Source organism: Teleopsis dalmanni, chromosome 1, assembly GCF_002237135.1.
Source record: "Teleopsis dalmanni isolate 2A chromosome 1, ASM223713v2, whole genome shotgun sequence".
NCBI classification, from domain to species: Eukaryota; Metazoa; Arthropoda; class Insecta; order Diptera; family Diopsidae; genus Teleopsis; species Teleopsis dalmanni.
This window is the reverse complement of record NC_051846.1, coordinates 4,735,362-4,750,359: the sequence shown is the minus strand read 5'-3', so window position 1 is coordinate 4,750,359 and position 14,998 is coordinate 4,735,362. Positions and strand designations below refer to the sequence as shown.

Sequence of the window (14,998 nt, the reverse complement as noted above, 5' to 3'; positions counted from 1 at the left end):
AAACGGGTAAAGCTGTGATTTGCACGTTGCTACATGTTTCTGTTTGCAGCCACACAATTTGTTTTGTTTACTGATTTTGTATTAAGTAACTGGTTTCATGTATTATTTATTATATATTAAATATTTAATGTCTGAGATAGAAATTAGCATGAATGTCGCTGCTAATATATCAATTTTCTTTCCGTTTCTAGTTATTTTCATTATAAATAGTAACCAAACAAATGGGTTCCATTAATGAAACAGGCGAGCTTGTGATGGTGGCTTTATAGAAATAAGTTCAGTATGCTAACATTGCTTTTACCCATGCTGAGCTGAATACTTTTAATTTGTATCTGAGCGATACGTCATAGTTGTGGAATACATATCGTTGAATTATATCTGTTTTAGTGATTAGCGTTGTTAGCATTTGATACACACATTTTGTTTTAGAATTTTGTTAATTACATTATTTTATTTAACACATATACATAGTTTAACACATATATAAATAAACATAAATATATATACATTAAGACTGAAAAGTTTTCGGAAATTCTCATTTAAAATTCGCGCGCTGTATATTTTTCGATATTTTAAGTTTATGTAGTTTGGCAGCACTGTCCTTAATTACTATGCCAAAAATGAGCTCGATCTGTCAGACAGTTCGTTTACGGCAGCTGTTGAAACCAGTTCACCTCAGTAGTGCGTTGCGAAATGTCTTCGACGGTCGTACGACCGTCCTGGAAGGCTTTGTACCACTCATAAACTTGAGTTTTCGATAAAACTGATTCCCCATAAGCCTTTTGTAGCATTCGCAACGATTCTGCACACGAAATTTCGTTCGAAACACAAAATTTGATGCAAACTCTTTGTTCAATATTTTTTTCCATTGTTTTTTTCGCAACGCCCTACTGAGGTGAACTGGTTTCAACAGCTGCCGTAAACGAACTGTCTGACAGATCGCGCTCATTTTTGGCATAGTAATTAAGGACAGTGCTGCCAAACTACATAAACTTAAAATATCGGAAAATATACAGCGCGCGAATTTTAAATGAGAATTTCCGAAAGCTTTTCGGTCTTAATGTATATGTATAGTAATATGCAAATTATATATAATTTCCATTCTTTTTATTTAGCATATTCTATGCATACTTTATACAAATTAGCACTTATTTGCTGATGGTTTGTTTTTGTTTTTAATTGAGTCTTAAAAATTTATTTAAATAATGGGTTTTTAGCATTTCTTTAAAAGTATCTCATATTAATATCTTAGTTGTTTTGCATAGAAATCTTTTATTTGGACTCTTATAATAGCATATTTTGTTTTATAGCTCAGTGGGTTTGTTCATAATCCTTTATTAAATATATGAATGACTTCAATGCTCTGCTATTTGAGCAGATTGTATGATTGTAGAACAAGAGGCAAATCACAGATTAGGTCTTAGTATCAAAAATTTAATAATAATGTATTTTTTATTTTCTTTTTAATCTTTAGAACTTTAATTAGTTTACACCTAACCAAGATTAAACACTAATTAATTATCAAATGAAACTAACAACTACAAAAAAAGATCCACAACATCTTTGACTAAAGCAATTTAGCCAAATATTGCAAATATCAGACTATATCTCAGTAACTGAGTTCATATTAATTATTAAGTAAACCCTTTAACTTCACTCACACTACTAATCAATGTTCAATTTGGCTTAAATACGTGTATATAAAAATCTATAACTATACAAAAAGATCGTCAACATCATTGACTAAAGTAATTTAGCCAAATATTGGAAATATCAGACTATATCTGAGTAACTGAGTTCATATTAATTACTAAGTAAACCCTTTAACTTCACTGACACTACCAATCAATGTTTAACTTGGCTTAAATACGTGTATATAAAAGTTTATGTTTTAATCAATAACATAGTTAACACTTAAAAGAATATAAAGTGCCAACTAATAGCATCAAAAAAGTAAAAAATATGCTTTAAGAAATATAAAATTGTTTGACAAAATTCTGAATCTGTTCAACGCTAATTAAATATATCGGCAGCTCGGTGGTCTAACCTATGAGCCTAAACATGTACAAACACTCAAACTCATAACTTTTAACGATATCATGATAGATATTTGACAATATCCGAAACAAAAGTATAGGCACTCCAAAATTCACTCAATTTAAAAATAAACTTTACTTAAGTATGCAGTTAGCGCTGCACTCTTCTTACAGGAGGTATTCACTAAAAGACAAGGCAAATCCAAAAAATATACAAAAATCCAAAAATTAGGGGCAGATAAAAAGCATTACGAGCGCTACATAGGTTAGGTAAGGTTATATCGGCGACGCTAAGAATCTACTTATACCTATAAGCACATATGCTTCATTAATTGAAAGTGTGTGCATCATAAGCCATTTAAATTAAAATAAAGCAAATAGTGCTAGCTTGCAGCACTAAACGAGAAGCAAGCAAATTTCACAAAACATTTTAGTGCAAAATCGTTGCATAAACATAAATGATAATTAAATTTATTTCCATTTTAATTTATTTTTATAAAATATGATCAAAAAAATGAAGAATTAAAATACTGTTTAAAACATATTTTAAATAAATTATTCAAAACAAATTTCACAAAACATTTTAGTGCAAAATCGTTACATAAACATGAATGATAATTAAATTTATTTTCATTTTAATTTATTTTTATAAAATATGATTAAAAAAATGAAGAATTAAAATACTGTTTTAAAACATATTATAAATAAATTATAATTCATTTTTAAATATAAATACTGTATTGTTAAAGAAATGTAATGAGAGATACAAAGTTATTAATTATGAAGTTATTTGTTATAAATAGTCATAGTAGCATCATTTGAATCATATATTCTGTGTACAAATACTAATGAGCCATAATAAATTTAATTAAAATGGAATAACACTCACGAAACTTTAAAAAGAACTACTTCAAATTATCAATAGAATGACCAATAAAACTTGGACGTCAAGGCAAACAAAACAGTTCATAATTTTTTAGTGAATTTAATGAATGTTTTGATTACCTGTCATTGTTAAAGAAAAATTTATCTGAACAAAGTGTGACTTCCTAGAAATCATAAACTGAAGTATCAACCAGGAAAAAAAATGAATCAAGAAAATTCGTAATGAATAGAAAATCACACAAGAGGTCGAGGGGTGTGGGAAAGCTGACAATCAAACAAACTACAAAAAAATGATAAGCGCTGGTGTGAGAAAGTCCAAAATGAATTTTTACTAAATAAGGTAACAAAACCGACCGCAGATATAACCGACGACCACAAATACAACCGACATTTACAGTTAATCATTTCAACTGCAGAGAGTAAAAAATGTTGAGCTCGTGATCTTTGACTAGCTTTGCTCTAACCGCATCTGGTCTTAAACAAACTCAAAATACAAAAAAATATATAAAATCGTTAAGTTCGCCCCCTCACGCGAGTGCGGTTTTTGTTTATTTTCAAAAATGTTATCGTTTTAGAGCACAAACCGAAACTCGCTTTTTTTATTGATAAAAATTAACGTCATCGTTATTTTATTTTTTGTATTTGTGTCAAATTTAGCGGCATGATTTTTGCCGGTTCTATAAAAAAAAAATAATAAAATAAATAAATTATAATTTTGAGTGTGTTTAATATTTGACACCAGCGTACGCTGTCTGTCTGCTTGTTTGCTTTCCGAGTTCAGCGAGTGAGTCACCTCGCTACTTTTAGAGACAACGAATCGTTGTCATATGCTTTACTTTTTCTATTACAGCGGAGATGGCACTTAAGCTTTTTAGTTTCTGTCTCTCGCCGAGGAGACTTTGACGTCAATTTTATGCTGTAATTGCTTGATTTATTATTAAAAATTAAATTTTTAACATAATTTTATTATTTCAAAAATCATTTATTCATGCATTTCAGGTGTTTCGTATTGTTTATGTTTTTTAGCCTCAGGGTGAATGGATTTTCCCATGCTTCATAATTAAAAGTTTATGTTTATTTTTTCAGACATGTCTGGTTTGTTTGTTTAAGTTGATTATAGAATGACATATATTAATTATATTTATATAATTAAAATATATTTATGAAATTCATATTATTATTTTAAATTTATATTATTATTCAAATATTAAAATTTTAGGAAATATAGAATTTTAAAAATGAAAATTCTCTTAATATTTATTTACTTACAAAATTATTCGCAAAAGTAATTATAAATAAAATTTTTTTAATTATTTTTCGATCTTTTTTAATTAAAATGGATTTTTACATATTTTTTAATCTGGCTGTAGGTCCCTTCTTGTCAAATAATTCAACGGTTAACATTTTTTTATTAGACTCTTTATTTCGATGTTAACTCTCAATCATTATCAGGATTATGATTATAAGTTAATATTATTAAAACTACATATACGTCATCCTCTTTGTTCTATCGTCTATATTGTTATTAAATAAATAACAATAAAATATAAAAGTAAGAATATATATAATTAATCACATTACTCTCTTATATTTAAAAAAAAATTTTAGTTTAGTCATATATGAATATACCATATAAAAGTAAAGACAAATCAATCGTATTTACAAATACATATGTATATCTATAAAGAAAATTACATATTTTTGAAAATGTGCATTTTATCACATATTTACATATATATTTATTAGCTTCAGGGTAATATAATATATATATTTGGGGAATTTTTTAAAGAAATTGTAATAATTGCAAATATAGTAGCTACTATTTTATAAATGAATATTTGCGATGATTGCAACACAAATGCTGCTTATTTGATAATTCAAAAGAGTAGATAAGGTTGGGTTAAATCAAAAGGGCGCATGTTGATACAAATATCAACACCCACTCAGAGATATCTATTGCTTATTGTGCTGTCTTTAAAGTTGTGAGGAGGAAGTGAGAAACTAACAATGGTTTTTAATATTGAGTCTCTGTTCTTATACTTATAACATATAAGTAAAACCCCTATATATATAGGCTTAATATGTCATACTTAATTAGTCATTTGATGATAAGTAAAACCTTTATATATACAGGGTTCAAATGTTATACTTAATTAACCATTTGATGATAAGGAAAACCTTTATATATACAGGGTTCAATTGTTATAGTTAATTAACTATTGATGATAAGTAAAACTTTTATATATACAGGGTTCATATGTTATACTTAATTAATCATTTGATGATTTCAAACCAATGAAGTCAAACAGGTCCGATAAGTTTCATTTCGTATGCAGTCCAAAGACATAGAAACTGATTAATAGATGTAGGGCACATAATATGTTTCTACTATTAAAAATGTTTCTATATAGATCTAACTGTGGTAATAAAAAAACTTTATACGTGTTGGAACGCAGCTATGATATTGATCTCTCTTAATTTGCGCTACCACATATTCTACTTAAATTTATCTGTGTATAATATATGTATATTCTTAGATGAATGAAATTTTATATATTCATTTTTTATTTGTTTTGAATGCACGCTATTTGAACAATATTAGTGAAATTAAAAATTAATCTATAAAATTAATGTTTATAGAATATTATTGAAGTACAGTGAATACTGATAAGCTATGGACCAAAAAGAAAGCGCTGATGTGCTGAAAAAGGCCACAATACCTTTCTCAGATGAAAAAAATCCTTTTTTTTTAATATTTTGTTTAATTAAATATGATAATAATATATATTTGAGCCTTATAAATTCCATAATGCCTTCTTAAAAAAAATGATAACCATAAAACCATAAATTCTGTTGTGATAAACTGCAGAATTTACCATTTAACTATATCACAGTTCAATAGCAAAGAAATATATCTCTATTTCTCTATAGTAATCAGTTTTGAAGAAAGACCGATTAACTTAAGTCATAAAATAGTTTTCTGAATGTGATACTATAAAGTACAATCACAAGTTATATTGTAAAGTAAGAGTTATGTAAAGGTCATCCCATTTTATACGCAGAAACCCTATATAGAAATCTATAGAAACCTATTTAGAAACCTATACAGAAACCTATATAGAAACCTTTCTCGTCTTAATAAATCAGATAATGCGTATAATTCTTAAGCTAGTAATAAAGGACAGTTTTTTAAAGAAGAATCACCTAATTGATCGCTGTGTTTATCAGTGACAAAAAATTTGTTTAGAACGGTATTAGATTCCTCTAAGCTTTTATGGACAAAAGGCATTGTGCTAATATTTACTCACCTAGAAATTGTGAAGGAGTGTGTTAGAAAGTACAAGAATATATCTTTGATGTGTTTTCAGTTTTAATTTTTGTTCTTAAATTACAACTCTTATATGCAATTAAATATCTTTTTTCAAAATTAACAAACAGATAGTCTATAAATCATGTTCTCTTAAGGATTTTATCATTAAAAAATATAATAAATTAATATTGTTGTATTTTATATATACATTTTTTCATTGATATTTCTTGTTATAATTGCACTATCATTTTTCCGATAATATTAAAAAGTATTATAGAACAAATATAACGCAATGCAATTCTAATCATTCTTTGCAAATTGAAGTATGAATCATATGAACTTCTTAACATTTAACTCACTTTAATGATACTTCATATGTGGTTATGGTTCTGCATGAGGAGTGATTTAGAGATTCTATTATACTTTTTTTTTACAATTATCTTATTATTAATTACAATTCATAATATTACCTCATAATATATCAATGCATAGAATTTATATAGAGTTGTATTAAATTTAGTAAAGTTAGCAATTGTCATGTTATTTCGTGTTAACTAAAATTCTTTATATAAAAATAAATATTAAATAATGACAAAAAATCGGTAGTAACTATATACTTAGCAAGTAATTTGAAGTTAGACTATAACAAATGATGTTAAGGATGTATAATAGTTCAGAGTTGAAATACTGATTAATTGTGACATAAGATTTTTAGACATAAACAGATCCACTCATACTGGCTTTAAAAAAAATAAGAGAAAATATAGAAAACACTCCAGTTAATTTAAAAGAAATGTTTTAACTATTTTATTTTTTATTAGGATTTCCTATTTATATTTTATATGGATATGAGTATGCATATTGTAATAATTCACTTTTCTAAGTGAATTGAATTTACAGAAAATTATCAGATTCGATTAGCTATTTACCTTTACCTTCGATTGAAAATACATTTATTCTCATACAGTTTTGATAAACTTCTGTAATATGTCGAAAAAGTATGACTAAAACCTAAATAAAACCTCAGAGCTTATCAAAATAAATATAATTATTCGTTTACAAAAAAAGTGGAATATTTTTATTAGTTGCTTTGAAAAAAGCAAATAAAATTCCTTTCATATTTTTCATTACATTTACTTCAATCATTTCGCCTCGCCAGTCGTAGTCTTTGCTAGATAATTTCTAACGTTCCGTTAAGATGATAAGCTAGAATTATCATTTGTACATTCGTTAGATTAAGTAAGTGTTTAAAAATAACATATTATAGCATTAAAATACCTACACTCCGATTTCTAAAGTGCTTCACCTGATTGATATGATTTTATAAGCCTTTTTATTTGTATTATCAAAAATGAATTTTTCAAAATTGTTCTTGTTTTTTGACAATGATTTCGCTTAGGCACACACAATCGTTTTTATATAGAAATGTTTTTTTTTCCAATGAGAATGATTTTCATTTGTTGTGAAAAAGACGTCACTTTTCAAATTAGTCAAATTATATTTATTTTCAGTGCTTGTGCCAATTACTTTTTTCAAGACAATTTATGACGATCAAATAATGTTACGTATACGCAGTGATTCGATTTTTGTTATGAAGCAGAGGTCGCGATATAAAGAAATACATACATACATTGCGTTCATTAAATTTTAATGAATATAAATAAATATCATTTATTATTTAGATTAAATTTTTTATTAACAATTTCAGTTATTATTTCAATAAAATATTAATTATTTAAATATATTAATAAATTGTGATTATTATTGTCTATTAATGTCTAATTAAAAAAAAGGGATCGTGCACTGCGACCTAAAAGATCTATTGTACCATTAATGTCTGATAGAATCAACAGAATCTATCAATTATCTTTACTGCACTTAATTTCAAGAAATTAAAGTAAATATTCTTCTATTCGTATTAAATAGTATAAAGTGTAGAAAAAGTTATTAAATTATGTTTAAATTATGCTTTTCCTCTTACTGACTTGATAAATGTTATTCTGATTAGGTTTAACAATTCTTATAAGAACGTCAAAATTATTTTATTTGTGTTAAAATATAGTACGAGTAATATTAATAAACTAAATTAATGTTTTTAATGTTGATAATCTCCATAACATATAAGTTAACTTTTTTGTCCATTTTTTATACATTTAGAAAATAAAGACAATAAAATATACAAACTATTAAGGAATCGAAATGATAGTTATAAGGTGTTTTTGAACATCTACTATCTAAATATGACTGTATGCTGACATTTAGATTTCTAGATTTCCAAAAGAACTCTTTGGAGATTTATAACGTTGCTTCAAGAATGCAACATTCGTGAACAGATCAAAATTTTTAACTTAACCTTAATTTACATTCCTAATTTATTGGCGCTAAAATAAGAACATTGTATATAATCAAATATAAGTTGATTTTGATATGAGTTTGGAAGTTACATTTAATTTAATCTATATTTCAACAACCAGGAAAATTGATAAACTTTACATAATTTTCTATAAATCAACACAAGCATATGCTTATGCTGACGATACCGTCATACTAGTCATAAAAACATCTTTTTCAAGACTTTGGAGCACCAAGTGACGAAGGCAGTGAGTTTCAGAATATATGTAGGAAAACCGATATACTATAAATCTTCCAGGAACCCATACAAGAATTGAAACTCTTAATTTTGAAGTAAGTTAAAAATTTATATATCTATATGTAGTGTACAGCATAAACAATAACCCATTTTTAGCAATCATAGTAATAGAACTCATACACTCATTTTTAATTAAAAGCTTATAATACTTAGGCTCTATATCTCCATAACGAAGCTATGTTGACGTATAGCGTAGGAGAAAATGTTTTTCATTATCACTGTCTTTACTAAAATCTATTTATTTATGAGAGTTTCTGGAAAATTAGAATTGTGTCTCCAGAATTCATATGAGATATAATAATGAATTAATAAGCAGAATGAAATCGTAGGAATACAAGATTGATTAAAGCACACATCTAATGAAATTGCTCAATGACACTGTAACAAGCTTGGCAAAAAGCTTTTGAAAACGAGAAAAAAGATGAAATTGGGTACATAAAAGGATAAGGCAGGAAAACAGATTAGCCTGCAAGTTATTTTTGGAGAAGGCAATGGTTAATAATGAGCTCTAATATCAGAGCGATGATGATATAAATATTAGATACTTTATATTATGAAAATCTTATAATTCTTATAAAAGAATTTAATATAAAATTTAAATCAACAATGACTGCATTTTGTACTGAGTAACTGACTGTATTTTAAAATTGAAAATATACAGTAGTAAATTTTAAATAAAATTATATTGCTTATATTAATCATTTTAGATAAAGTTTTTAATCATTTTTTGTGACTGTCATTTTATTTTGAAATAAGCAAAGAGTCTATCAAAAAAATTTTGTTTAATTAACTAATTTTTTGTATGAATTTTTTTGCTATTTTTTGACTTATTTTTAATTTTATTTATTTTATAATAAACTTTTTGTCTTTTAGTTTATTGAACTATACTTCAATTAATTAATTCTTATATATTAACACTAAACATATGGAGAATTGCAGAAAATAAGTTACGTATACGTCGTTTCATTTTTTTTATAAGCGAATGCATAATTATGAATGTGTATTGCGTAGAAAATAATTGCCTACTTATAGGCGTCAACTAATTTAATTTTAATTGCAACAATAATTTTATAAAATATCTTTAGATTTTAGGACATACCTGTTGTGATGAAGTTTCCTTAAGACTACTACTCGAACTAGTATTTATTTGACGACCCATTGTAGAGGCAGAATGTAAACCATTTCCATTGCAGCCACTGCTAACTGCTGTCGTCGTTGTTCCCAATGGGGATACACTGGAATTCGAATTAGTTGTGCCATTTTTCTTATGAAAATTTTCAATAAGCGACGTTGCCGGACTAACAACGCCACTATGTGAACTATCCGAGAAATCTGACATCTGTAAATAATAAAAATAAATTAATTTTTTAATTTATTCAAAACCAAATAAACACAAATAAATATAAATAAGTAAATAAAAATAAAAATAATTGCTTGAAATTATTTAAGATGGAAAAGTTTTAATATCTGTAATTTTTCATTAAACTTCATGTCATTGTACGAAGAAATCAAAACAAACAATTACAAGTCGCAGATTTACAATAAGCTTTGCGGATTAAAGTCCCCATCGGCATGATATCAAGTTAATGATATTTGTTCAAAACGTGTGTCACACTAAGTAAAATTAATCTCATGTACACAGTAAAAACTAGTTTTTTATATAGTTTTTAACAGAATATTCTACACATCAAAGTAAATTAAAAATGTAATCAATAAATTTTATAATTATTTCAAATATGATGAAATATTGGTTTTCTATAATTAATTTCAATTTTTATTTATTTCAATTTACTTTATTAATGATTATAGATTGTTTTGACTTAAGATGTTGATAAGATGTTGTTTGTCTAACTGCTAAGATGATTTGATACTAGAGGCTAGCTATATAAAAAATAAGAAATTGCTTACTCGGTGTTAAGTGTCTGAGAAGTGAAATTGTAAACAGACTACGCGATAGTAATTATTGATTAGTAATTAATATGAATTTGTAACAATTTCAATAAAGTTTTTATGTTGAGTTTTTAATTGGTTAAATTTTTATTATATATCATTGATAGAATTGCATATGAAAACTCATAAATAGTAGTTCATTTATATTTTGAATACAATAAAATGTTGTTTTATTTATTTTTTTTTTATAATTGTTATATCTGTTTTATTGAAAACAATAAAGAAAATTTTTAATATTCATAAAACTTAAATTTTTTGGTTAAATTTTAAACAGAAAAATAGTTAAAAATTGTTTAAGAATTAAACATTTTTGGTCAATTAAGAGATCATGAGAATAATTGTTTATGCATGACTTTAAATTTGCATATGAAAGAAATTTCCTGAATTTGACAATTTATGGGAAGAAAAAACAATAATACTAATAAATGTTAAAAATGAAATAAAAACAATAATAGTAATAAATGTTAAAAATAAAAAAATTTGCGTATTGTGAACGTGCATGTTTTTTAAACTACTTGAATGAAAAAAAAATATTAATAAAAATATAATTATTATTTCGATTCCGTTTATTTATAGTAAATCATAAAAATTGTCAACTGTGTATTGAATAGTTGAATAGTAAAAAAAATTTGATTGCAACGTTATTGCTTTTAAGGAAATGACATGCAAAGTTAACATATATACTGCATAGTATAAAGCATGAACATAAGATGGGAAGTTCAAAAAACTAAAAGAGTTTGACCTAGGATTTTAATTTATAGGATCTTTCTTTTTTGGATTAATATCATTTTGCTTGAAATTTCTGATGTTGAGAATCCTTTGAAAGTACTTAGATTATATATTTCGAACTCTCACATAAAAACAATAAGTGTTACTTTGAAAGGTCGCTAATCCTCTCTGTATGGTGCAGAAGCATGGACGTTATCACAGGTGATGAAGCAGCACTGGGAGTGTTCGAGAGAAAAGTTCTTCGTAAGATCTTTGGTCCTCTACGAGTTGGCGAAGACTACCGCATTAGAATGAACCACGAGCTGTACGAGCTTCATCACGACATTGATATAATTCAGCGCATTAACATCCAGCGGATTCGCTGGCTTGGTCATGTCGTGAGAATGGATGAAGACGCTCCGGCGAAAAAGGTGTTTGAAGCAGTAGTTGGCGAAAGAAGACGTAGAGGTATACCGTGCCTCCGGTGGAGTGATCAAGTTGAGGGAGCACTAATTGGACTTGATATACGAGACTGGAGAAGGCGCGCACGCAGCAGAGGCGCCTGGGGAGACATGCTGCGTCAGGCCGAAACTCGGTAACGGGTTGTTATGGCCACATAAGTAAGTAAGTAAGTTACTTTGAAATGATTGAGTTGGAAGTGATCGTCTTTCAAATGCATAAGATTCCATATAATTTTAAGATTTATTAATTATAAAAATAAAAGATCAGTTCTCATTATTTTTCCAAGCTTGTGTTTCAAAACAGTTGAACAATAGTGTAACATAATAATATTGTATAAAATTGTGTTTACTTTCTTTAACATTTTTTTTTTGTTTAGTAATCAATGCTACTGTTTGTGTTAAATAGTATTTTTATCTCATATTTATCTAACTACTTTAGATAAGAATAAAAAATAATTAACAAAAGCTACAAAAGTACAAAAACAAAAAAAAAAAAAAATAAAACATGAACCAAATTAACCAGAACCGTATCGATAAGTTAAGAGCTAACGACGCGTCACGGCGGCCAAAGATATCGACGTGCTCAAGTTCGAGTCACAAGCGCCAATATCGATAAAGGTAGCGGCTACAGTACATGTTGCTTCTTTCCAGATAATTCTGATTATTTTATTTTACTTTTTTTCGTTATTATTTATATATGAAACATTAAATGTAGATGGGTATATTATTAAAAATTTAATGTAATTTATTTATTTATGGACTCTATTATTTAAGATTGTAATAAATTTATAATTTTAATATATTGAACACTCTATTTATTATCACTAGCTATAGGTCGTTAGTTGGCATCTATGTGATATCCATTGATATTTGATATGTGACTGATATTTTGATAACTATAAAGTTATATGTTAAGAATTTTAAGTAGTTATATTCACAATCCAAGATATTTAGCATTTCCGATGACTTTAAATCATAGTAAAGAAAACGCATTGAGAAGAAGGGAATTGAACTTGTATACGAAAGACTCTAAACTGGACAAAAAATATTACTCACAAAGATTACTCACAATTGTTTGGTAGATCTTAGCAAATCGTTTTTAGGGTATTCCTCATATTAGTTCTAGGGCAATAAGAAAGACTGGAAAGTAATCCTCCCACGGTTACGTCCACAAGCGATATTCGAATACCTATTGTCATCTACGAATTGTTGTTAAAGAATAGTGTCTTGATATTAATGTCTAGTGTCTTAATAGTATTTGAGAGAACAATAGGCGAACGAAGGGACTTTGATGAACGTATATGTTTAAGTAGTAATAATTTAATAAAACAAATTAGAGAAAACTGCTCAATCTCTCAAGTGAATAGATTTCTGTTAGCAACTTAAAAGTAGAAGTAAAACTTTTTCTAATAATGTTGAAGCTTAGTGTGAATCGAGAGAATAAAACGCGAACAAACGGCTGGTTAATGTCTAGGCTTGTGTAATCGAAACTTAATAAGGGAAAATTGCATAATCTCTCAATAATCTCTAATAAGCATTGCATAATCTCTCAAAAGTGAATATTTCTAATTTCACAACATATAGAACTAGTGTCCAATAATAACCGATGCTCTCTCATAAGCACTGTAGAAGTTGTAGGCGTGAAAAAGTAAGAAAAAAAATATCACTTTTTTTATAATTGTTCAGTTTTAAATACAAGCATTGCGAGTTTCTTGGGCACTTAGCGAGTTTCTGAGGGAATTATGATTTCACCCCTCTTACAGAAATATCAAGTCATAAACACATTCTGCATTTTAATTGTGCTTTCAAATTATTCCATAACTAACACCGTTGAAAGTTCTATGTTAAACAGTGGCATTATAACGGATTCGTAGAGTTTAAGTGAGTTGGGTAACTGGACCGATTGATACAACTCAATTCACGGATAGAGAATATTTAAGAATAAAGCATAGAATAAATGTATAATAATTTTTTAAATTATTTACAAAAACGTACTTTAAAATTATTAATTATTATTTTTTACAAAAAAAAATTTTTTTTTTTGCTTTAATTTTTGTTATAAATACTTTTAACAAAAAAATGATTTACCTCAATGAATGCATGGAGTAAATAAATTGAATTTATTATTGCCCTCGAAAACAAACTGTCAAGTAACGTATCACATATTGACACCCACGTATTATGCTAATTTCGATAAGGTTACATGTGATGAACATAAGACTTTGTTAGCACTTTGTAGACGTGTAGTTAATAGATTGTTATTTTTGTACAGCTTTCACAGCTAACGAAATTGGTGTTAGATTTTGATGACAGTTGTAATTTTTCATTCGTTTCTCATTAATAAATTTTTATCTATAATTATATTTTTTTTAAATGAAATACATTAAATTTTTACAATTTAAATTTTGTTTTTAAATCATTAGCTATTGTGTGGGTAGAGTTTCATCAGAATTGTTAAGATGCAACCGCAGCTCATTTCGTAATTAGTTACTCTACGAAAATAAAGCTTAGAGCAATGTAGGCGTCTTAGACTTAAGTTGAGCTCCATCAAAAGACAAAAATATTTTAATATTATTTATGTTATTTATATATATGTTAAAATATTCGAAAAGAATTTCACAAAAATACGTATTTAATATTAAATGATGGTATAAAAAATATGACAACAGTGATCAACATTTATTGTTTATTATTACTTTCGAAGAAAAATAAAAAATAGATAAAATATTTGATACTTTTTAAATTTATTTCACAATAACAAATAACTTTTATTCAAATTTGTGAAATAGTAATGGCTCTACAAAGTCTTCTTAGTATGATATGGTAAATTTATACGCTACGTATTGGCATAACTAATACCACTACTCTTTTAATGGATATATGAAGTAGATATTCCACTAAAGGACTCACATATTTATAAAATACGAAACTTATAAAACTTTTCAAAAAAGACAGCAGTCTATTCGATAATGGAGTTCCGTAAAGACAACTATATTCA

At 26.8% G+C, this 14,998-nt stretch overlaps 1 protein-coding gene across 2 annotated transcripts in view; it reads right to left on the bottom strand.

The window, feature by feature from the left end:
- LOC119669729 (NAD(+) hydrolase sarm1-like) overlaps positions 1 to 10,212 on the bottom strand; it is a 37,430-nt gene extending 27,218 nt beyond the window's left edge. For both annotated transcript variants that reach the window (XM_038079736.1, XM_038079737.1), the window contains exon 1: positions 9,981 to 10,212. In XM_038079736.1, the coding sequence (XP_037935664.1) occupies positions 9,981 to 10,040 (60 nt within the window). In that variant the 5' untranslated portion in view covers positions 10,041 to 10,212. The remainder of the gene's footprint in view (positions 1 to 9,980) is intronic.
- Between the last annotated feature and the right edge of the window lie 4,786 nt (positions 10,213 to 14,998).